This window comes from Salmo trutta, chromosome 26 (assembly GCF_901001165.1).
Source record: "Salmo trutta chromosome 26, fSalTru1.1, whole genome shotgun sequence".
Taxonomy (NCBI): domain Eukaryota; kingdom Metazoa; phylum Chordata; class Actinopteri; order Salmoniformes; family Salmonidae; genus Salmo; species Salmo trutta.
The window spans coordinates 20,119,176-20,143,880 of NC_042982.1; the positions used below are offsets into that span (position 1 = coordinate 20,119,176).

The 24,705-nt window shown below is 43.8% G+C and overlaps 1 protein-coding gene and 1 pseudogene across 1 annotated transcript in view; both read left to right on the forward strand.

Moving 5' to 3' along the window:
- LOC115163358 (RNA N6-adenosine-methyltransferase mettl16-like) overlaps window positions 1-10,848 on the forward strand; it is a 30,124-nt pseudogene extending 19,276 nt beyond the window's left edge.
- A 2,969-nt stretch (window positions 10,849-13,817) lies between these two features.
- The window catches only part of LOC115163360 (max-binding protein MNT), a 30,736-nt gene continuing 19,848 nt past the window's right edge, over window positions 13,818-24,705 (forward strand). Inside the window, exons 1-4 of the mRNA XM_029715167.1 lie at window positions 13,818-15,370; window positions 21,957-22,635; window positions 23,104-23,145; window positions 23,703-23,814. Coding sequence (XP_029571027.1) covers window positions 15,298-15,370; window positions 21,957-22,635; window positions 23,104-23,145; window positions 23,703-23,814 — 906 coding nt within the window. The 5' untranslated portion in view covers window positions 13,818-15,297. The remainder of the gene's footprint in view (window positions 15,371-21,956; window positions 22,636-23,103; window positions 23,146-23,702; window positions 23,815-24,705) is intronic.

Genomic DNA, 24,705 nt, shown 5'->3' on the forward strand with positions numbered 1-24,705 from the left:
TTTCCCCAAATGTGTTGATAACAAAATAATCTGGATACCTTGAGTAACATAAGAATATTCCTGGTAAATGTGGGGTAGGTGTATCATAAGACAAAACAATGACAAGAGTTTGAGTGAGAGGACTAACTGGTGTCTCCAAGTGGTCACACAGGGCGCTGGTCAAAAGAGTGCACAGTTCCTAAGTAATTGTAATGTACTTTTATGACTCAAAGAAGAGTCTCAACTATAAGGTGCTTTTTTTAAGCTCTCCTAGCTGTGCAAACACACTTGTAGTTGTTTCATTTGGAACACAACACCATCACACAATTACAGTTGTTAACGCAATCGAAAAACGGTCAATTATAAATCGCAATCTGGGTCACTGGGCATGAAAAGGATTTGAAAGCTTGTTCTATTGCCAACATGACTAGCTAAGTTATAAAATATGGTCTTAGTGTCAAGCATTCACAAGGCAATTCAGAGAAACGGATCATAATTTAGGTGCCCATAGAAAGGAGTCATGAGTGCATTCAGGTGTGTGCACCCCGGCGAATTCTCTTCACAATAAACAAACACAGCCTCATTCTGTTCAGGACAACTCAGGGTGTGACGACATGTCATCTTGTAACTGTACATCAAACATAGTGATGATAAATGTTGACACTGTACACATCATGCACACAGGGCAGAACATATGTGACAGTATGCACATTTCAGCTCTACTTTCAGAACTACTGGCTAAAAAGTATACAAAAAAAGAATGTCTTAAAGATTGACATTCACATAACAAACACGCCATCCTCACCATACATAGCATTGCTCATAGATATATAGTATCTAGGCCTAATTCATTTAGACAGGAAGGCAAACCAACCAGACGGGGTTTGTCATGCATTGTTTAGTTAGTTTTCCTATCCAGATTGACTCCCTGCTAGGTTCGTCTCTGTCCATTTCTCCTTGCTGGTTAATACTGACGCTCTAAATGCTGTTGTATCGATTACAATAGACTCATCTCTTCATTGCAGAGGAGAGATATTGATCTGCTCTCCTGCTCTGGGCCAAGACATCAAAGCTCTGCTCCTCCATCGAGACTCAAACAGGTCTCGTTGTTGTTCTAGCCCTCTCTCTTTCGCTCTCTCTTATTTTTATTTATATATAAACTACAGATGAAATCAGAAAGTCCGTTAGGATCTTCTTCCCATAGAGTCAAGGAGGGAGATCCAATATCTGCGGCTTGTTTGATCTTAGACAGGAGTTCATACCCAGGCTGCTGGACACACACACTCCTAAGATTATTTTTCTTTCAGATAGTACAGTTGCATGTTGGGAAAGAAGTGCAGCCTGGCACCTTTTTGAAGGAGGAGTTGAGAAAACATGGGGTGAGTCCACAGACACACACACACATATATGCTCACACACACACACACACACACACACACACACACACACACACACACACACACACACACACACACACGTACGTACACACACACACACACACACACACACACACGTACGTGCTCACACACACACACACATACACACACGTACGTGCTCACACACACACACACACACACACACACACACGTACGTGCTCTCACACACACACACACACGTACGTGCTCACACAGTCACACACACACACGTACGTGCTCACACAGTCACACACACACACACGTACGTGCTCACACAGTCACACACACACGTACGTGCTCACACACACACGTACGTGCACACACACACACACACGTACGTGCTCACACAGACACACAGACACACACACACTTGGATATATTTGAGACACTTGTCAGAATGGGAGCTCCGACGAGACGACATTTGATGCTCATACATGGTCTTATACACACAGCTCATGCAAATAGGTACAACACACATACAGTGGGCTCCAAAATTACTGGCACCCCTGACTGGCAATGCACAAACAATACTTTTAAAAAATATAAACAACAAAATACCAACATGTGAGAAATACTTGTACTTTATTAACGTTTCAATGGAACCAACCAAAATCCTACAATTATTTAATACAAAATAAATTTAACCAAAATCAAGGTTTCATAATTATTGGCACTCCTCATTTAGTACTTTGTGCAACCACCTCTGGCAAGGATAACAGCATGGAGTCTTTTCCTGTAATGTTTGACAAGGTTAAGGAACACATTTGGAGGGATTTTGGACCATTCCTCTATGCAGATCCTTTCAAGATCCTTCACATTCTTGGGTTTGCGCTTATCAACTGTCCTCTTCCACTCAGCCCACATCTTTTCGATTGGATTGAAGTCCGGCGACTGAGATGGCCATGGCAGAACATTGATTTTGTTGTCACAGAACCATTTCTGTGTGGATTTTGAGGTATGTTTCGGGTCATTGTCATGTTGGAAAGTCCACCTACGGCCAAGTCCCAGCCTTCTGGCAGAGGCAACCAGATTGTCAGCCAAAATTGCCTGATACTTGGTGGAATTCATTATGCCATCAATCTTAACCAGCGCCCCTGGACCGCTGGAATTAAAACAGCCCCAAAACATCACTGACCCCCCTCCATATTTCACCATGGGTATGAGGTGCCTCTCCTTGTATGCATCTCTGTTTCGACGTCAAACATGCCAATGCTGTGTCTGACCAAAACGTTCAATTTTGGTCTCATCTGACCAGAGCACCTTCCAGTCATAATTTAAATGACATTTAAACTCCAAGCGCTTGCGTCTGTGTCTTGGGGTCAGAAAGGGCTTTCTTCTGGCAACCCTTCCAAAGAGCCTGTGGTTGTGTAGGTGGCGTCTGATGGTGCTTTTTGAAACCTGGTGACCCCAAGACGCTACCAAGGCCTGCAATTCTTTCACAGTGATTCTTGGGGATTTTGTTGCTTCTCTCACCATCCTCCCTATTCTGGGGGGCAAAATGCATTTGCGTCCTCTACCCGTGAGGATTTCAACTGTTCCATATCTTTTGAATGTTTTAATAATTGCCCTGACAGAGCTCAGTGGTATATTCATTCGTTTGTGGATCTTCTTGTAGCCATTACCAGATTTATGAAGGTCTACGACCATCTGTCTCTTTTCAACTGCCAGTTCTTTTGTTTTCTTCATGGTGTTGGATGACAGCGGGATATTGCATGTGTGTTACCCTCATTTTTATACCCTAGTGAAACAGGAAGTGATGTAATGGCTCAATATAGTTCCTTATGACTTAAACTTAAATAAGTGGAATTTAATTTGTGATTTAATTTTGGTAGATGTTATTTACAATAATCTTTAAGGGTGCCATTAATTGTGAAACCTTGATTTGGAGGACATTGATTTTTTTTATTAAATCAATAAATTATTTGGGTTGGTTCCATTGAAACATTAATAAAGTACAGTATTTCTCACGTTGGTATTTTGAGTTTATCTCTATATTGTTTTATATTTGTTTAAGCATTGTTTGTGCATTGCCAGTCAGGTGTGCCAGTAATTTTGGAGCCCACTGTATGCACTGTACCAAGCCCAGGCGTGAGTTAACATACCCAAATGCCCCATACATACCCAATGACAAGGTTAGGTAATGGAGGATTGAATGAGCTCCCTCCTACCATCTAATACCTCCTCTGAGACGGGAGAGGGGGATCAGATACCTTCTGAACCGTAACGGATCAAGCCTGGCTAATACGCTGGCTAAACAATGTCACAACCCAGACCTGATTGAGCTGATTTCTATTAGTGTTGCATGACTGAAACGCATGGCAGGGCCCACACACAAACATACACATTACACACACACCAGGCTTAGACACACACACAGTAGGTCAGCGCCGCTAATGTTCATTAGCGCCATTATCCTAGCTATTATCCCCTAGCGCATGACTGCTAACTGACTTGACTATCTGACTATAGAGGTTAGTCTCCAGCCTGTACCAGTCGCTTACCTCAGATTATCAGACCCATTCATTGGGGATGACTGGCAGCTGGCACCAGAATGGCATCACAGCAGCTCCCAAGTGTGTTAACCACACACACACACCATGTCAATCACTGGGGGAGGACCATCCCACAATCCTCCAGAGGTGTCAGAGGGCTGTCGCTGCGTGTCACTGCTCATTAGTGTGAGTGCATCCTTGGCCAACGTCCAGCGCAGGCAAGAGGGTGGGGGTGGAATAGGAGACCTAATTAATATGCTAATGATATTTGCACCCTATCTCTCTCGCGCACTTTTCTCTCTCTTTCTCGTTCTCTCTCGCTGCTTGGTTAATTTGGTGAGTGTTTAGGGGTCAACATGGCGCTCTCATAGAGGGATGTCTTCTTTCCACTGGGATCCATTTCCCTGACCTTTGACCTGTATCTCTGGGGCACACTCCCCACTGAAACCCACCACATGTTGATTGTGAAGGGAGGCGGTATCAAGTGGAGAGTGAATACTATTGAAGAGCCTTTTACACTGATATTTTCCTCCACGTCCTTCATGCTTATTGGAGGCTCTTCTCACGAGTGCTCAGCTCTGGCACTGTAAGCACTGTGTGTAAATATGTGCTGTTCACACCTTGAAGGACGTAGTGCAGCTCTCCATCACCTGGACATGCTGGAAATGTGCCTCTACAGAGCTACATGTGTGTATTGCTAACGCTTGTTGGTGTTGTCTTCTCTATTAGTGTTGTCTAATGTTCTCTATCGGTCTGTTTCTGTTCCCAGGTGCCCAAAGTGTCCCACACAGATTTCTGCCAGGGACGGACCATGCGCTGGGCTCTGGCCTGAAGTTTCTATGAGGACTTTACTGTTCTGGTAAGCTGGCTCTGGTGGGCGGTGTGGGTGATACCCCTCGGGTCCTCTCCCAACCAGTTCATGTATAGTGGGAGAGTAGAAGAGGAAGGCATAATCATGGCATCTCGCTCTCGTTCTCGCTCTCTTCCCCAGTCATCTAGGGGCATGTCCTAACTATACCCCTGCTGCTTTTCCAGACGTTCCCAACCTCCACACACTTCCTTAATAATGCATTCGCGGCCCATCCCACTCCACTCTCCAGCCCATTCCTTTAGAGAACGCAGGCAGCACTCAACCCGCCCTCTGGGGAGATGTGTGTCCCTCCCCTAATTTGCTGTATCCAGGCAACCGTTGCTGGGGCAGGAGTGTGTGCACATGCACGCCGTGCCATTAGGCTTCTGGGCCGCTGAGGGAGTGATAGAATGAGGCGATGAGGGAGAGTATCATAGAGATCAATGTGAGAGTGTGAAAGCTGGTAATATTGGGAATAAGAGCGAGAGTTAAAGGGAGCTAGAGAGGTGTGGGAAGTGGAGTGTTACAGTATCTGAAGGACTTCTTTGGTCTTCGTGTTGTCTCGTTTGCCTTTCACCACAAAGGCAGTTGAGCAGAAAGATTGGCCTACATTTTACTGCCCTCTCCTCCTCTCTCCTCTCGTTACACAGTGGAGCACTGCATCATCACCAGGCAGACTGGGGAGAAGTGTGTGGATGACCCCACACCTGGGGGGGTCTGTCTATGTATGATTTGTGCATACGACTGTGTGTTGGTGAGTGTACATGTGTCTGTGGCCTACTTAACCCATGGATTACTAGAGCAGACACCTGTGTACTAGTAACTAGGTCCTCTGTGGCATCACAGCCTGTGTTTTTAACACATCCTGGTGATTCAATCAATAGCTCTGAGATCACACATCTGACTGATGTGTAATGCAGTAAGTGAGTCTCACCAGGCACATGGACAGAATCAGGTCCCTTCACTACAGAGAGGGAGGGGGAGAGAGACAGATCAAGGATGATGGAGAGAGAGTGAGTGAAGGTACAAAGACCATAAAAGGAAACTTGGAGAGAGAATTAGAGGGAACAAGACATGAGCGAATCAAAGAGAGAGCGTTAAGGGGAGGCCAGGCTATTTCATGGCCTTCTAGCTTCTGTTGTTGGTCTCTGTTCTCTGACTGTCATGTGACACTGTGGGCCCAGAGCAGGGGGTGTGTCTGGCATGCAGCCAGTCAGAAGATTTACAGCAGGGGTCAGAGGTCAACAGGAACAAGAGACCCTGGTATTGAGGTTCTGGTGGCCCCACAGGGAGAGGAAAAGAGGGATCCCCCCCAATCTAGGTTAAATGGTTAAATGGCCATCTCTCTTCTGCTGATCTGTCTGTGTTTGTGGTCAGTAATTGAATAATGGCCTATTATCTGGGGAGCCATGCTGAGGCTTTGTTTGTTCAGCTGATTTCCCAGGCTTGAGTCCTAGTTGAACAAATGGGTCTGACTGGCTGCTAGAGAGGGAGAAACAGACAGACTGGCTACACTAGACGACTAGAACGAGGTGTGGTCAAAACAGAATACAGAAAGCGACCTTTCTTGTGTGTGTGGACTGAGCACACATTTGAGTGTGTGAGGGAGTGGGTGAGTCAGATTAATAATAGAGAGAAAGACTGAAAGGGAGGGAGAGAAAGAGTAAAGATGAATCAATGGAGACCGAAGAGTGGATTTAAAGCCGTACACACATCAGACTAGATGAAAGGTGTCCTTTCCTGTCTGTGCTTTCTCTTTATTTGCTTGTAGGCGTGTGTAAATGTTTTCCTGTGTGTGCTTTTGTCTGGGAGTATATGTTTATCTCTTTGTTTAGAAATCTGTGTGTGTACTGCGTTGATGTGTGTGTATCTATGTCAACGATGTGCTGTACAGACAGGCTGCAATCCTTGATGGATTGTATAGATTTTTTTCCTCTTCCTTTGAGCTGCAGGGGCTTAGTGAGCAGAGAGAGAAGGGCTGGGAAACAATCAGAAACACATGAAGCAGCTATAACAAGGCCTGGCTGGTATAGACTCACTAGACAGACCTGGGTTCAAACACTATTTGAAATCTTTTTTTTTTTGCTTTAGCTTTCCTGGAGTACCAGATGGGCGGGGGGTTTGTAGTTTTGCGATTGTTCTATTGGTTCCTTTGAGCCATGCAATCTTAATAGAGCCCAACTAAATTATAAAAAATTATTAAAATCATTAACAAAAAAATATTTGAACCCAGGTCTGAGTCTAGACTAGACACATTCCATTTTTTCTCCTATTGACCAGTCTGATACCTTTTTTCTATGGAAAGAGAATACATTAATTAAACATGACTGTCTTCATTAAAGTCTTTAATACAGTAAGTATACCACCACACAAATGACATTATCTCACAGGATAACAGAGAACTGATCTAGGACCAGTCTGAAGGTCGTAGTCCAGTCCTCCATTCCGTGCAGGTCAGTTCGCTGTATTGTCTGACTGATTGCAATGTCATTATTGCATTATCCATTTAAATGAAATGTTATGGACCAATAAATACATGTTGACCTATAGCACTGTTTATATAAGGTAGAGCCCTGTGGCATCATTATGTGTGGACTTGTTTAGATAAGGAATGCTTCCACCATAGCAGCATGGCATCAGTAGCAGCTCTGAGGCAAGGCACAGCAGGGCCAATGTCATTGCAGGGGCGTAGGACTAAATCACGTGGAAGGAGCTCCTCCTTGTGGTGTGTTTTGATATTGCATTTACAATTCAATGTGTTGACACTAAGATGAGCTAAGAAGGAGAGCCGTGGATGAAAAAGAGCAGAGTCACGGGGAAGGTCAGAGACCGAGAGAGAAGAGGAGTGAACGAGATATGCAGGTCGTGACTCATCCGTGGCGTGAGCTGGCCTAAACAGACAGGAGTCATCATAATGGTTCCAGTAATCCAAGACTCTCTCCCTCCCTCTTCACTTCCTCTGGCTCTCCATCAAGCCCCCGTTCATTCTCTCATTGTCATACAATGAGTGAGCTGAAGTATTTTGCTTCCTCTCTTCTCCTGCTCTTTTCCTCCTCCCTCTCTTCCCTCCGTCTGTTTTTCTCTCCTCACTTCATCCTCATCATACCCCAGCCGTCCAGAGGGGTTTCCATGGTGACTAGGACAGTGAGACTTTACCAGCTCACGTCGTCAATGTCTAAGCGTGTGTGTGTGTGTGTGTGTGTGTGTGTGTGTGTGTGTGTGTGTGTGTGTGTGTGTGTGTGTGTGTGTGTGCGCGCGCGCGTGCGGTCAGTGTGAACTTGTGAGTGCCTCAGGTGTATGATGACATGTGCAGTGTGAGTGTGGAACTGGGACAAACTTGTCTTTTAGCACGTTCAGGAATGCTGTCCCAGTGAACTTGTTTATGACTAACATGCCTGTCTGAACAACATACTGTACAGGTATGTGTGGGTATTGATATTGTGCAGTTACCAGCAGTCTCCACACTGTCATCATGAATCACCCTTTGTTAGTCTGGGCAGGTGGATTCACATTTTACAAATAAGTGTTTTACATACATTGAAGTATGTGACTACATCTTCACCAGAAGTTTTTAATAGAGAAGAATATTATGACAATAGTACCTGGGTAAATCCCACATACTCTGTCAATGGATATTTAATTATTTCCATCTCCCTCACCTGTCTCCCCCCAGTAAGAAGAGGAAACTGGAGAAGTCTCGTAATCCACTGTCCTTCATGCTGCTGCAGTCCCAGGCCTCCTCTATAGGCTGTCCCTCCAACCCCTGGCCTGTGGAGGCCATCACTGCCTGGCTGGAGAAGACGCTCAGTGACCTAAAGGTAAACACACACAGGGTTTTTTCTGGATTAAAAAGGGGCTTAGGTGGTGGTCGTGGTCGGCCCGTCCGTGCAGACCTGTGGGCAAGAATTTAAGGCACCAATCTTGGCAGGGGAGAGCAAATGTAGCTGTTTCTTAAAGCTAATTTCCTGCAGTTCAATACACATTTTGCCATGGAGCTGAGAGAATTTTGCGGTTTTAAAATGAATTCCCTGCAATTCTATGCATTTTGCCCTGGCTTATTAGTGCTTTCTGAGGTCGGTTTCGGTAAAAAAAAATTCAAAGTCACATTTTGGATTAGATTTTTTTTTTTATTACATTAAATGCACTATGCATTATGTGGGTTGAATGCTGTAACAGAGAATAAAACCATGAATAAAAGTCCCATAATAGCAGTGACTGCCCATTACGGCTTATTAACCATCAGTTACTCACATTACTTTAATAAAATATTTCAGTTGTGTATACCTATCGTCTACACCCCCTTTAGCTATTTTTCACATTTTCTTGCATTAGTGGGATTAATGCATATATATACTCACACACAAAAAGTATGGACACCCCTTCAAATTAGTGGATTCAGCTATTTCAGCCACACCCGTTGCTGACAGGTGTATCAAATCGAGGGCGCCGCCATGCAATCTCCATAGACAAACATTTACAGGATGCCACCTTTCCAACAAGTCAGTTTGTTAAATTTATGCCCTGCTAGAGCTGCCCCGGGTCAACTGTAAGTGGTGTTATTGTTAAGTGACAACGTTTAGGAGGAACAACGGCTCAGCCACGAAGTGGTAGGCCACAAAAGCTTGTTCTCATGCTCAAACATTAAGGACATTTCTTTTTTTTTTCTTTTTTTTTATTCTCGCTGATTAGCTTTTATTTTGTTTTCGATGTTGATCTTATACAACAAATATAGGTCCCTTGTCTTTTCTATCTGGTTTTAGTCGTTTTATATTTACGCTGAAAAAAAACCCCTGACACATACAGCAAGCAACACACACTCATACTATAAGGAACACATACCGCAAGCACCACACACCCACACACACACTTAGGCGCCACACGCAGACAACTCTAAGCATTTACATGTACACAACTCATTCATGGACATACTTTTTCTGCAAACACACACCCTAACCCAATTTCTCCAACAGAGGTATACAAATCCTAGATTGTAGACTCAAAATACACAGCAACCGTGTCATCTGTGTTCTGCAGGTGCTACACAAGCGTGTCCCTTGTGGGAGGAAGTAGCAGAGTCTGTTCCTGACGGCTGTGAGGAACACCTGGATCCACGGGAGACAGAGACCAAGGCCGACACCTCAGAGAGCTGCCCAGAGCGCCCCCCAGTGGTACTTCCACCACTCTTTCCTCAGCCACAGCCCAGCACCCACAGAGCCAGCAGCACTCCACTCCACACACGCCGTATAGCTCACACTCAGATTTACACACTCCCACAGCAGCACAGGGGCCAGGCAGTGTTCCACAGTCCGGGACTAACAGGGCAGATGGAGCCAACTCTCAGGGGGTCAGCTGTGTCCCAGATGAGAACAGTGGAACAGAGGATGATGTCATCATGGAGTCTTCTACCTCTACAACACCCAATATCACACTGGCACAGACGGCACTACCCACCACAACACAGAAACAGGAAACCACCCCACATAAAGTACCTACCGAAACCGACCTCAGAAAGCACTAATAAGCCAGGGCAAAATGCATAGAATTGCAGGGAATTCATTTTAAAACTGCAGAATTCTCTCAGCTCCATGGCAAAATGTGTATTGAACTGCAGGAAATTAGCTTTAAGAAACGGCTACATTTGCTCTCCCCTGCCAAGATTGGTGCCTTAAGAGGAAGTCAGTGCCACTGGACAGGAAGTGATGCAGCCCCAGCGTTGTACAACACTTCCTGTTCAAGTGCTTGGTGAACGTGAAGGCTGAGGAGCAGGACATTGCTGTGGAGATCCGCTGGGTGGAAGGCCGAAACAAGGACATGATGAACCAACTGTGTACCTACCTGAGGAACACTGTTTAAAGTGGTGGCCAAGCCACTGGGGATATAATGGAACATAGTTGACCTGTGGGTCGCGTTCATTAAGCGAGAAAATAGACAAACAGGCAGGGACTTTGAGAACATAACTTACCGGTATTGTTCTGTCGTGTCCAGTGTTTGTGTAAAATATACTTATTTGCAGGTCCAGTACAGTTTCAATTCAAGTCTCCTTGTCAAGGTTGTAATGACTAGAGAAATATCTTAGTTAAATCAAGTTTGATAAATGTATGTTTTAGTACCATGTTGTGTATTTCCATGTTCAGTCAGTGTTTTACACACAGGTAGTATATCCCAGACGTTTGTCTCGGATGCAGTTTCCATAAGCAGCCACAAGAGGGCAGTCCATAGCTGCAGCTTATCCACTTGTATCCTCCTGTTGATGAAATATAGCTTTTCAACACATTCTGGGTAGCCACCTATTAGTGGCCTGTCTTAGTATCACAATTAGAAAGTGATGCCAGCCAAATTAGACAGTCATATTCACTTGAGTCGGTAATGAATGATCTTTGCATACACACACACTTTAGTTAAAACAAAACCTCCTACTAATGCAGGATGCCAAGTCTTTCGTGTGCCTGTACGTGCAATTGTCACATGAGGTCGCAGCCGAACAGACAGACTTCCTGAGCAGGGATTTAGTGGTGAATACCAGGAAAAGTGGTCCAGCAGTGGACCCAAAGTTCATTTGCCACGTGCACAGGATACCACAGGTGTAAAACACTACCATGAAATTCTTACCTTGAGAGCTCATTCCCAACAATGCAGTGATAGTAATAATATCTAAATCAATGAACAGCAGCGCTATGGTAGTAATAAATGTAATCATTATAGCAGCAGCATAGGTGTGAGGGGGTGTGTGGCTGTAAGTGTATTGTGTCAGTTGGTAGAGACCTGTGGATCACCTGAGGGAGAGCAGTAGTTAGCCATTTACCAGTCTTATGGCCAGGGGATAGAAGCTGTTTAGGAGTCTGTTGGTCTGAGCCTTGAAGCACCGGTACCGCCTATCGGACGTGAACATGGAAAATAGTCCATGTCTCTGGTGGCTGGAGTTCTTGGCAATTTTTCTGGCCTTTCTTAGACACCGCCTGGCATGTACGTCCTAGGTGGTTGGGAGCTCGCCCCCAGTGATGCGCTGGGCCGTCCCTACAGATACTGGTGCGGCCTTCCGGTCAGTTGCCATACCAGACAGGTTACAACCAGTCAGGATGTGCTCGATGGTGCAGCTGTAAAGACAGTGTGAGTGTATATGTATGTTTGAGTTCACAGCTCTGTGAGTGCAACTGTGTCACTATCACATAGTGGTGCTTACATTTTTTTTTTTTAAAGGCCAATATTGACTTCCTGCTCATTGCTACACCCAGTGGCGATTTTAGCATCTTGGTGGGGGTAACTTGGGATGCATGCCAGCAAAGCCACTAAAAAATACATTAATTGCACTATAATGGTGACAAACGGTACCCACAAACTGTTAGGGCCTCCATAAAGCTGTCCCAACACCTTACCACTGCTACACCTGGCTTTCAGCGGAGCCTTGTCTGGCAGAGAAACAATTCATTCAGCCTCATTTACTGCCTTTTAAAAAAACATGGCTGACTTGCTTAAACAAATGTGGTTTCTACTGATAATTGAGATGTACAAACTATGGCATAAGGGAACGACAAGCGGATAAGAGGCAATCTGTAATTTCGATGAAGACATTAATGAGCGAGCGACAACGGACATAGTCATAACTATTTGTTCAGCACTTTTGAAATGTACAGCGACAGAATTCAGAACATGGGCTGTTCTTACAGTGTACTCCCTGTACAACAAGTCAGAACCGTAAGATGAATAAAGGGGGCATATAAACAATGAAAGCTCTTACAATATTCAATGATTACATTTCTCTAAAACAGGTTAGAACAGTAGGTGAAATTAAGAGGTGAAAATAGACAATTTAGTGTGAGGCACATTGACATGCAAAGACCCAAACGGCGTTCAAAAAAGATACATCGTAACAATATTTGATGCGTTAAATAAGCTTTTCATTTGGCACATCAAATTATAATTTTGTGTGCTGAATTTCCACGCCCCCACTACTATCAGTAGCACTGTAAAAGCTGTACAAAAAAAGTTGGCAAACAAGCACACACCAGCCACGAACAATGTTTACAATACCGCATTGGTGAAAATAGACAATTATTAGGCTGAGGCACTCGGGCTACTAACATAACAGTTCACTACACAACATACACTTAGTATTACTTTCTTAGCTACAGTATACATATCTCCCTTTCAAATTACATAATTTATGCAACAGCATACAGGTAATTTTTGGACTCACCTTGTGAAGGTGGCGCGGTGGTCTTTTGTGGACAAATTTTGTCTAACTTCCATCAGTCTGGCAATCTCTGGATTTATTGTGGGAACTGGGGGGGGACACAGCCACTCCATTGCATAGCAGGCTCACATTAGTGGTTGCTTTTATATTGTCGACTTGATTCATGATGATGACTGCTAGCTAAGACTTTGAAAGTAAGATGTTGACATGATCAGTGTGCAGATCAAAGCTGCTGTACATAACTTGATTTGATGTAATTTTATCTGTGGCCAATGACATTGAGCCTTCTTGGAATGGCACTTGTAATATAATTATATGGCAGGACCCAAAGGGCTGAAATTTTGGATGTCTACCCTTACTAAGGACTTAAACGTGGTGATGAAGTATTGTTCCCATGAGTGACAGAACACTGAGCCAATCACGGTGCAATGCTCCCATTTTCTGCTGGCTCTCCCCACCACCACAGAAAGCACTGAGCTACTATTACTATTACTACTATTAAGTCATTTAGCAGACGCCCTTATCCAGAGCGACTTACAGTAGTGAATGCATACATTTCATTTCATTTCATACATTATTTTTCTGTGCTGGCCCCCCGTGGGAATCGAACCCACAACCCTGGTGTTGCAAACACCATGATCTACCAACTGAGCTACAGGGAAGGCTAGGCTGAAACACCTGCATTTTAGAGCTGCCTTACTCAAGAAAGCAAAAAGGAGACCATGTGTGTATGCAGCTTTATTAACAATGATAAAAACAATTTTTACATTGTTTGCAAACTGATGTGACATGTATTAATGCCAAAATAACATGCAAAACAGGCAAGCCCCCCAAAATGTGTGTGTATGTAACAGTATAGCCTCTGTCCCTCTCCTCGCCCCTACCTGGGCTCGATTTCACATCGGTTACATACATATATATTACATTTTTTATTTTTTTTGCGCTACAAATATGGGGCTCAAAACAGGTGACCTGCCCTGAATGAGGGGTCACCACTGCATACACAGCAGGACTTTGACTTGATCAGTTCCTGTGTGTGAGAATCATGTGAGGTCAGTGTGAAAAATAGAACAGCAGTGTGCTGATTACAACGTGCTTGTGTCTAGATTTTTGATACATAATGGTTGCTTCCATCCACAATAGGTGCCACTTTTAAATGATTGGTTTGGATGTATGGTACACTTGGTCTTGGAAAACAGTTGAAAATAGATATCAATCGAGTAAAACCCACAAACAAGCATAAAGATACATGATTGTTAATTACCTAAGTGCAGGAGGTATGCTGTCTACAAAATAAAAGAACAATTACTGCTCAGAGTTAAACTGAGGAAAACGACTTCTCACTGAACAGACAGACAGTTGGCCATGTGGCGAGAAAAGCGTCCTGTCTCTTTATATAGCAAACATTCGAATTGCTCTTGTTTAAAGTCACCCTGCCCAGTACCACCTTGTTTGTTAATTAACCATTCCACCATGCCCTTTGTATGACTACTTGTACCTTTATGATGGTAAATACAGCAAATGTTTGCAACACGGTCGATAAATTACATGTTTCCCTTTACATTACTTTAAACAGACATTTGTGATGACTAATACATGTATGGTGGTAAATATCTGGTATTTTATTAGGATCCCCATTAGCTGTTGCAAAAGCAGCAGCTACTCTTCCTGGGGTCCACACAAAACATAGAACATCATTAGACTAGAACAGCTCAAGGACAGAACTACATACATTTTTAAAAAGGCATACGTAGCCTACATATCAATGCATACACACAAACTACCTCGGTCAATGATGGCTGGTTGCTAAGGCCACTGACCCAGAGACCGAATCATAATCTGAGAATGATGGCTACTCCACTAGTTTGCCCATGTGTGCAAGCTCAATACTTTGTTGTTCGCGGCTGGTGATTAGCTATTAGACAATGATATGTTAATAATATATAAACGTGTTGTCGGGAACGGACACAGACAAATCGTGGATTAGGAATCCATGAGAAAACGTGTAGTTTGTGATAAAAATGTGTAGTTTGTGTTGTAGCATTATGAAATTCAATGCCAGTATGTCAGTTCATTTCAATACTCCATGTCGTGTTTTATTTGTCATTTTAGTGTATGGGAGGGAATACATGTGTGGGCGGTCTGAAATGGTAGGCTTTTGGCCCTGATTTGTTACCTACTATACTCAGCGCCATCTTGTTGCAACTCCTCTACGTATGTGGAAGAGTTTCTACGAGGGGTATCCGATTACCTTTTTCTTCAATTTTGCTGACTGAAATACTGGATCCTTACACTGAAAAATAAAGTGAATAGCCTGTAACATTCGCTTAATTTTTGCTTGTGACATTTTGTTTCCAATACGTAGAAGAAATGAGCATCGAGACGCTTTTAGAAGCAGCCAAGTTTTTGGAATTGCAAGCCCAGCAACAACAGAAGGCACGTGGTATGTAAAGGTTACAATCAATTATCGTTTTTTTTTTTAGATGCTTTCAACGTTAGGATTTGAAAGGATCAAACTAATTAGTTATTTAGATGTGTCAAATCTATAAAAATCTTTCTACTGGGAAAAGATAATCTGCATGCATTTAACATGTCATTTTTTTCTTCATAATTAAACATTTGGTTAATGTAAGATTAAGTGCACAGTTGATTTGTATTGCCTTTGTTTGCGTTGGGGGTCGTGACTAATTAGACGTCCTTGTCTCAACTGTCTAGTTGGCTTTACAGAGTTAAATGTCTTGAGCAATTGGAGGTGTGATTTCAAATAGTAGCCTATTTCAGATTGGATCCTTGTGTTAAGAAGTTGGCCACAAATATATCATTTGGATGTGTGACAGGACACAATGTAGCCATGTGAATTATACTGCATTACAAACTCGTCGATCGACGCGCCTCCTATCAAATCTTGAAACGATCGTGTTTATTTGCAGCACTGTTTCCAACTATGATCTTTCGGCAAAACCATATAAGCTTAACATTTAGCGACCACTTTTAAAGTCGTATAGTAACCTTCTTCATTATTTTACATTAAAAAAGAACTCATCTTAGTAAAGGGCGGTGGCGACGCGAGTGCTGAAGACGTTTTACATCATCTGACCTGACATATCAGGGGATCATATGACAGATTCAGGTTTCCCTCTCGGCTCCTGTGGCGCTCAATCTTTTGAATTCCTAAAATGGCTGTATGAATACACCTTTACATGTATATGTGATTTCGTACATGCCACTTTTGAAACTGAAATGTAGGCTAGATAGAACATTCCTAGTAAAGAAACCTTTGGATAGCACGCTAATCGCTTCATGTTTTTTTGCTTGTTGCTGGTGACGTGTCCAAGTTGACCACGCCCCATCTGTAACAGGGACCGCCCCCTTCACCACGTGCACGCTCGGCACTCCTACACTGAGGCCCCTCGCTCCCTCCCTGTTCTCTTCTCTCTAGTGCTGATGCTAGATCAGTGTGGAAGAAAGTAGGGCAGTGTTTCTCCCCTTCTACTGTACTCACTCCTCTGCTATGTGCTGTGGTTATATAAGTGGAACTACACATGTTTTTATCCCCAAACTATCAAGGCCATAGAGCTAAACACAACCAGACAACATTTCAATAGATCTTTCGTAAGTCAAGCAAGCAGTGCAAACAATAATCAAGTTTTTCCTGTACTTTGAAAGGGTGTATGTTATTATATAAGAACACGTGGTAGTCTTGAGTCAACCAATTTACCAATGAAAATAGTGTTTTAATTGACAAATGAATGCAGTAATGTTATACCAGACTTGACTCTCACCTGGATTCACAAAAGTATGTTTATAAATAGCACGAGAACTAGGCTATCCTCAACTATGTCGCCGATCTTACCGGAAACCAAGGACTGGGTGTCATTCTCTCACGCCTTAGGTCAATGCTTTCACATCTGATTACTCTTTGGTTGAGAACCAAAATGGTAAAGACAACCAACCCCCTTCTCTACCTTATCCACAGCTGTGTATTCACCAGTCAGTTCCATGAGCCGTCATTCAATTGCAGAGAGAGGACAGGAGTAATGACCTGTGTACATAGTCAATAGTCATTAAATGCTGGTCACTTTAATGTTTACATAGTGTTTTACCCACATCACATGTATATACTGTAACCTAGTCAAGGCTCATCCTATATAACTACTGTTGTACACACCTTTTCTATTAATATGTCTATACACCATCATATACACTGACCAAAAATATCAACGCCACATGCAACAATTTCAAAGATTTTACTGAGTTAGTTCATTTAAGGAAATCAGTCAATTTAAATAAATTCATTAGGCCCTAATCTATGGATTTCACATGATTGGGAATACAGATACAGATACCCCAGAGAGGGGTGTGGATCAGAAAACCAGTCACTATCTGGTGTGACCACAATTTGCCTCATGCAGCACGACACATCTCCTTCACATAGAGTTGATCATGCTGGTGATTGTGGAATGTTGTCCCACTCCTCTTCAATGGCTGTGCGAATTTACTGAATATTGGCGGGACCTGGAACACGCTGTCGTACATGTCGATCCAGAGCAACCTAAACATGCTCAATGGGTGACATGTCTGAGTATGCAGGCTCTGGAAGAACTGGGACATTTTAAGCTTCCAGGAATTGTGTACAGATCCTTGCGACATGGGGCCGTGTATTATCATGCTGAAACATGAGGTGATGGCGGCGGATGAATGGCACGACAATGGGCCTCAGGATCTCGTAATGTTATCTCTGTGCATTCAAATTGCCATCGATAAAATGCATTTGTGTTTGTCTGTAGCTAATGCATGTCCATACCATAACCCCACCACCACCATGGGGCACTCTGTTCACAACGTTGAGATTGGCTAACTGCTCGCCCACACAATGCCATACACGCTGTCTGCCATCTGCAAAGTACAGTTGAAACCGGGATTCATCTGTAAAAGCACACTTCTCCAGAGTGCCAGTGGGCACATGCTCACCTTCAATGAAGTTGGTTTCGTCTCTGAACTGTAGTCAGGTCAAGACCCTGGTGAGGATGACAAGCACGCAGATGAGCTTCCCTGATACGTTTTCTGACAGTTTGGGCAGAAATTCTTCGATTGTGCAAACCAACAGTTTCATCAGCTGTCAAGGTGGCTGGTCTCAGATGATGTGGAGGTCCTGGGCTGGTGTGGTTACATGTAGTCTGCGCTTGAAACCAGTTGGACGTACCACCAAATTCTCTAAAATGAAGTTAGTGGAGAAATTGACATTCAATTCTCTGGCAACAGCTCTGGTGGACATTCCTGCAGTCAGCATGCCAATCACACGCTCCATCAAATTGAGACTTCTGTGACCATTGTGTTGTGTGACACAACTGCACATTTTGTCGTGACCTTTTATTGTCCTTTGCACAAGGTGCAATTGTGTAATGATCAAGTTTCATGCTATGCCACACCTGTCAGGTGGATGGATTATCTTGGCAATGGAGAAATGCTCACTAACAGGGATGTAAACACATTTGTGCATACAATTTGAGAGAAATAATATTTTAGTGTGTTTTGGAAAATTCCTGGGCTCTTTTATTTTAGTTCATGAAACATGGGAGCAACACTTGTTGTGTTTTTATATTTTTGTTCAGTATATATTTCTATTCCCGGACTCTGACATTTCTCGTTCTGATATGTGTGTATTGTTAGGTATCACTGCACTGTTGGAGCTAGGAACATAAACATTTCGCTACACTCGTGATAACATCTGGAAAATATGTTTAAGCGACCGATACAATTTTATTTGATTTAGGAGTTTTGACACCTCCACTGCCTGTTCAACAAATGACAAGCTCACAACACTCTGCACTTAAACGGTGGTTTAAGTATGCCATGGGTTTTTAAAGGACCGTCCTTTTCAGATGCATCTAGAGGAGGACTTATTCCTGGCTCTGTTTTTAACTAATACTCTGTTTGACCTTTGAATCCTACCCTGGGAGTGTGACTGAGCAAGGCCTAACCAATCCAGTCCTTCTGGGTTTTGGCCTAACCAATCCAGGCCTCCTGAGGTTTTATGGGTTGTTCTTGTATGTGGGAGAAGAGCACTTAATGGACTGAATCTTCTCAGGGCTGCTGAACTTTGAACTCTGACTATGCTTTGTCACTATTGAGTGTACCAGAAAGGCCTGAGGTGGAGGTTAAACACTGATGATGATGTTGTTTACACTGATGACAGTGCTACAGTGTGCACTAATGAATACAACCCTGGGTCTTGGACATTTACATTTTTACTTAAGTAGGTCTAGTTCAGGTCAGTATAAAGGCAAATTGTTTCTTTCTAGATAAGGATCAAACATACAAAGACCTCTTCTGGTCAACAATTTACTAGTTTTATAAAAGGCCAACCAAAATGTAGTTAGTTTGAGCCGCTCTGTTTAATCTTAGTAGGCAATATGTAGAACAACATCAGCTCTTCATATCTAAGACTGAGGTGGCTTTCAGTGTCACCGTGACGATCTGGCCTCCAGGCCTCTGCTGTGCTGGGCAGAGTAGAGCTGTTGCTTGTTCCTATTGCCTGGCTCTGAACAAAATATGTCCAATATCTGTGTTAACTGCAAAGTCATGTTCCATGTGTGCCTTGGCCTCTTCTGGAAGATGCACAGCCGGATAACATTATTATGACACACACACACATGCACTGTTATTTATGCTTTGAGACTTTTCGCTTTTGTAAATATCTTCAACTACATGGAGCTTCACCCTCTCTGTAATCAGGTAAATTACCACAGCTTGGGCTCAATCCACACACTGTATGCCCTCAATTTATCCCACGCTTCTGAGAAGTTCTCTGAACAACCCAATTGAATCAAGTCTCCCACTGAATTGGATATGGTGGTCTAAGGGAAGGGAACATTGTGTAGCTAACGTGCTGTAATGGCCATGTTTAGCTCGGCTCTGCTCAACCTCTTATCGATGTAAAGGATGGCTGTAACGCTCTCTTGTGTCTGACGGATTCTAACACCACTGTTACCATAGCAACTGGACAATCCCCTTCCCCCGCCCCCCCTAGTAACTACACATTGAAACGCATGCTGTTGGTGATTCTCCAATCTGATTGGATGAAGAGAGGTAAGGTCGTTGCTAGAACTCAGGGATTCAACCCCCTCTCTTCCTTTGTCTCTCTGGCTGGTCCAGGTTGTCGTCTTTTCTCCCCCGCTCTGAGACGAGGATGTGTTGAAGGAGCTAGGAAAACGCAATGTGAGCTCATTCTCAAGGAACGCACGTGGCCCTAATGTTAAGAGCATCAGTACTGAAACGTTCTAACAAACAAGTTGCTTCCTAAATAACAGACAAGTTCACGGAGTGTTTTGCACTACAATTTTTCATTGAAGACAATCTCAGTACTGCACTAACATCAACACAATGTTTGTTCAGTTTTCAGTCACAACATTGGGTTAGAGGGCTGAATAAAAGCTTTGTCTAATTGATTTGCTGCCACAATACATTTTCTGACGTGTTTCCAACCTCGTCCTGCAGCTCTCTCTCTTTCTGAGGGCTTTCAGTAGATGTGGAGATGTCACACATGGAAGTTTCTCAGAAAAACCATTCTGCTTCAGCTCAAAGTTACAAATACTTCATTACAGTATTTAGGCCTACACATACTACAGTCATTGCATATGGGTCCCCAGTAAGAAGATTAGTTTGGGGAATTACTGAAGCTTGCAATGTCCCAACAGAACATGTCCCTTTTTACATTCAAACTATGACTTGGATTGGGCAAGAGGCATAAAACCTGCTTTTACTTGAACACACTGACCTTGGAATAAACCCCACTTCCTCTTCAAAAAAATGTCTCACACTGAGCTCAGCCCAGCTTTTACCACACATACCCTGTCAGTCCTCCTGTCACACTGCAGACCTGTCAGTGTCTCACACTGAGCTCAGCCCAGCTTTTACCACACATACCCTGTCAGTCCTCCTGTCACACTGCAGACCTGTCAGTGTCTCACACTGAGCTCAGCCCAGCTTTTACCACACATACCCTGTCAGTCCTCCTGTCACACTGCAGACCTGTCAGTGTCTCACACTGAGCTCAGCCCAGCTTTTACCACACATACCCTGTCAGTCCTCCTGTCACACTGCAGACCTGTCAGTGTGGAAATCCACTCATAAACAGAATAAACAGCATTTGAGTTTTGTCTTGTAGCCAGCCAGTGCCAACAAGAGCAACGTGATGAGTTGTATAAATATAGGACATTGGCTGCCTCGGAAATGGCACCTATTCACTATATAGTGCGCTACTTTTGACCAGGGCCCACAGGATTCCCTCAAAGACGAGCTCTGTTTTAGTATGTCAATTCTTCTAACTAGTCTCAAGGTTCTGGCTGGCAAGGCACTGCGGCTGCATTATACGGCTCTTATAAGCTGGCAGAGGTCCAGGAGGCAGGATGAGGTCTGCCTGCAGGTCTGGTATGAACGTATGTCAACATTGTAAAAGCCCTATTGAGGTGTCTGGCATCATATTTCAATTCAGAACATGCAACATAAGCTGTGAACATAGTGTACTAGCTAGGTGAATGGATGGCAGAATGCTTCCTTCCAGCTACCCTAGTTTTCCTCCCCTCTTTTTGTTTATTGATTGTAGTATTCACTGGGAGTGAACCCGGTTGTCAAACTCACTAGATGGAGATTAGTCAGATGATGCTGGAAATGTTGTCAGACATGTTTCTGCTGGTACCTATGCTGCTTGACCTATTTAAAAATGATGTTCTCTGGTCATGGCAGAGGTTAGAGGTCATTGCTGTCAACCCAGTGGGTGGTGAAGTCTACGTTACCAGAGAGAACCTAACTGCAGTCCCAGAGCTTTGGAGGAGTTTCCTTTTTTAGACGGTCAAGGTGGCATATGGAGAAATGTTTTTGCACTTACTTTTCAGATGTTCCTTTGTTGACGAAGTTAGTACAATCAAAATATTTATTGATAAATTGAATGAAATGCTGGTAACATTCTCGGCTCTAACGGTTGCTAACGTGCTCTAGCCTGTAACCATGCCTTCTTTCTCTCCCCACAGAGGAGAATGAGCTGAAGGAGAAGCTTCGCCTCCAACAGCTGTCTGACCACACCCACAGGCGCAATGATGTCACTTCCTACTCCCCCATCCAGATGAACCATGTGACCCGAGCAGAAGAGCCCTGCCCCCATTCGGAGTGCCGCCCCGCCCCTGTCCCGCCCCCACTGCCACCCCCCTCCATGCCTATTACTGTCATCCCTATCCCCATGATGACCTCCAACCACACAGGTCTGCCCCCCACTGTCCCAACCCCCTCCTCCACCACCCTGTCCCCCCAGGCTGGGGCAGCACCCTACCTGGCCTCCCCCAGGAGGGACCCTCACTCCCCAGGGCACGACCACCAGGGACAGGGTGCACTTTTGGCTCTCTCTCCTCAGTTGAAGACAGACCACTCCCACCACTTTCCTTTGACCCAATCTGGCAACCACAAGCAGAATCACCACCACCATCACCTTCCGCAGATGGTTTCCCCTCAATCTGGCAACCATAAACTGCTGCAGAAGCAGCAGCAGTCGCCCCAGCTGGTGCAGCCCTACCCTGGCTCCATCGTCTCAGCTCCCCAGCTGCATGCCTTACTCCCCCAGCCAGGGCCCCCCCAGACACCCCGTGGGGCCCAGACCAGCCCTTTTGGGGGCCGAGGCAGCCCCCCTGACCTGGACGGGAAGAAGAGGCCTGGAGGGTAAGTGGCCATTTTTGTTATTTATAGGAGAGATGGTTTGCACTTTGGTTAGATTTTTTTCCCCCCTCCTTTTGCATTTTTAGTTTTCTTATTTTTGTTTGGCTATTTTGTAGCAACGAGTCTGTGTGTAGATGTGACTGTGATTGTCAGTCACATGTTGAGTGGTAAGGTACAAACGGTATCAGAAAAATCACAAACCATGAAAAGTCACTGCACTGAAGGATTCTTGGACTAAATAACTCTTAGATTATGTACTCTATAATGAGTGTCCTGATTGGTCAATTGAGCAGTAATCAGATCCAATTAGCTGCCAGTGCATATTATACAGCATATTGTTAAAGTAAAGTAACAGGGATTATGGAGTACTTTATATTTGTTGGTTGATTTGATTCTTGTTCTGTGAGTCTCGTCGTCTTGCCCATTCTGGACACCCAATCTTATAATGTGCTCCGATCTGTGCTTTTACAGGGCAGGGACAAGAGAAGTACATAACAAGCTTGAGAAAAACAGGTGGGTGCATCTCTCTCCCATGGTCGCCTTTTATTAAACAGTGGATTGCGCTCTTTGCACAGGGCAGTTTAAGGTTATGGTGAGATTAGGTGTACGCTATTATTGCCCACGTCTTTTTTCAACCGACTTGCTTGCTTACTTCTCTGTCCTGTTCTACGAACAAATTATACTCCCATTTATTCACTTATGTCTAATTCATAGATATGATCAATTATTGTCTGACACATGCAATATCTTGGACTTTTTAATGGCTTTCAATGTTTTGTTTATTCTGATTGTACTGTAGTAGTAGGGTTATAATGGCCAAAAACAGGACCAAGCAGAGGAGGAGTTGCCTTACCCCTGCCTGCATCCTTTAACACAGACGTTTTACCATGAAAACAGAAACCTGTTCAATATGTGTCGTGTTAGCAGTAATTATTGTTTAGTCCTAAATGGGAAATTGGTTTGCAACATTTCTTTTTTTAAAGAAGCTGAATGTGTGAAATCACACCTTGTCCTTCCTCTCACTAAGACTCTCTCTCTACCCTTCTTTCATCCCTCCATCCCTTACTCAGACGGGCTCACCTGAAGGAGTGCTTTGATACCCTGAAGAAAAACATCCCCAATGCAGACGAGAAGAAGACCTCTAACCTCAGTGTCCTGAGGAGTGCCCTCCGATATATACAGGTAAGCAAGCTAAAATAACTGCATGGTTGAGCAAAGGATAAAACTACGATGGAATTGAATTCGCTGTTGAATTAAGTGTAGATTTTCACTCTGCGTTTCCCCCTTTTTTTGAATTTGTGGATTTTCCAGTTTTCCAATGTTACTTGTTTCCCTGTCAAGGGAAGTAGTCAGTTTTGTGTCGTATCTCGTAGGCTTTGTTTGAAGAAAGTAGAGTGTAATGATTAGTGGTTTCGGCTATTTCAGCCACACCCATTGCTGACAGGTGTATAAAATAGAGCACAGAGCCATGCACTCTCCATAGACAAACATTGGCAGTAGAATGGCCGAACTGAAGAGCTCAGTGACTTTCAACGTGGCACCGTCATAGGATGCCACCTTTCCAACAAGTCAGTTTGTCAAATTTCTGCCCTACTAGAGCTGCCCCGGTCAACTGTATGTGCTGTTACTGTGAAGTGGAAATGTCTAGGAGCAACAACGGCTCAGCCGTGAAGTGGTAGGCCACACAAGCTCACAGAACGTGACTGTTGTCCTATTTACGCGTAAGAATCGTCTGTCCTCGGTTGCAACACTCACTACTGAGTTCCAAACTGCCTCTGGAATCAGGAATCAGGAACATTCACTGTCTTGATAAGCAAATCCAATGTAGATTTGGCTTTATGTTGTAAGTTATTGTCCTGCTGAAAGGTGAATTTCTCTCCGTGTCTGGTGTAAAGCAGGTTTTCCTCTAGTGCTTAGCTCCATTCCATTTCATCCTGTAAAACTCCCCAGTCTTTGCTTATGTCAAGCATACACATACCATGAGGCAGTTACTCATTGATGGCTTTGCATTTAGGCCAAAAGGTGTTTTTTGCAGTATTACTTCAGTGCCTTTTGCACACGTTATTCTGTATA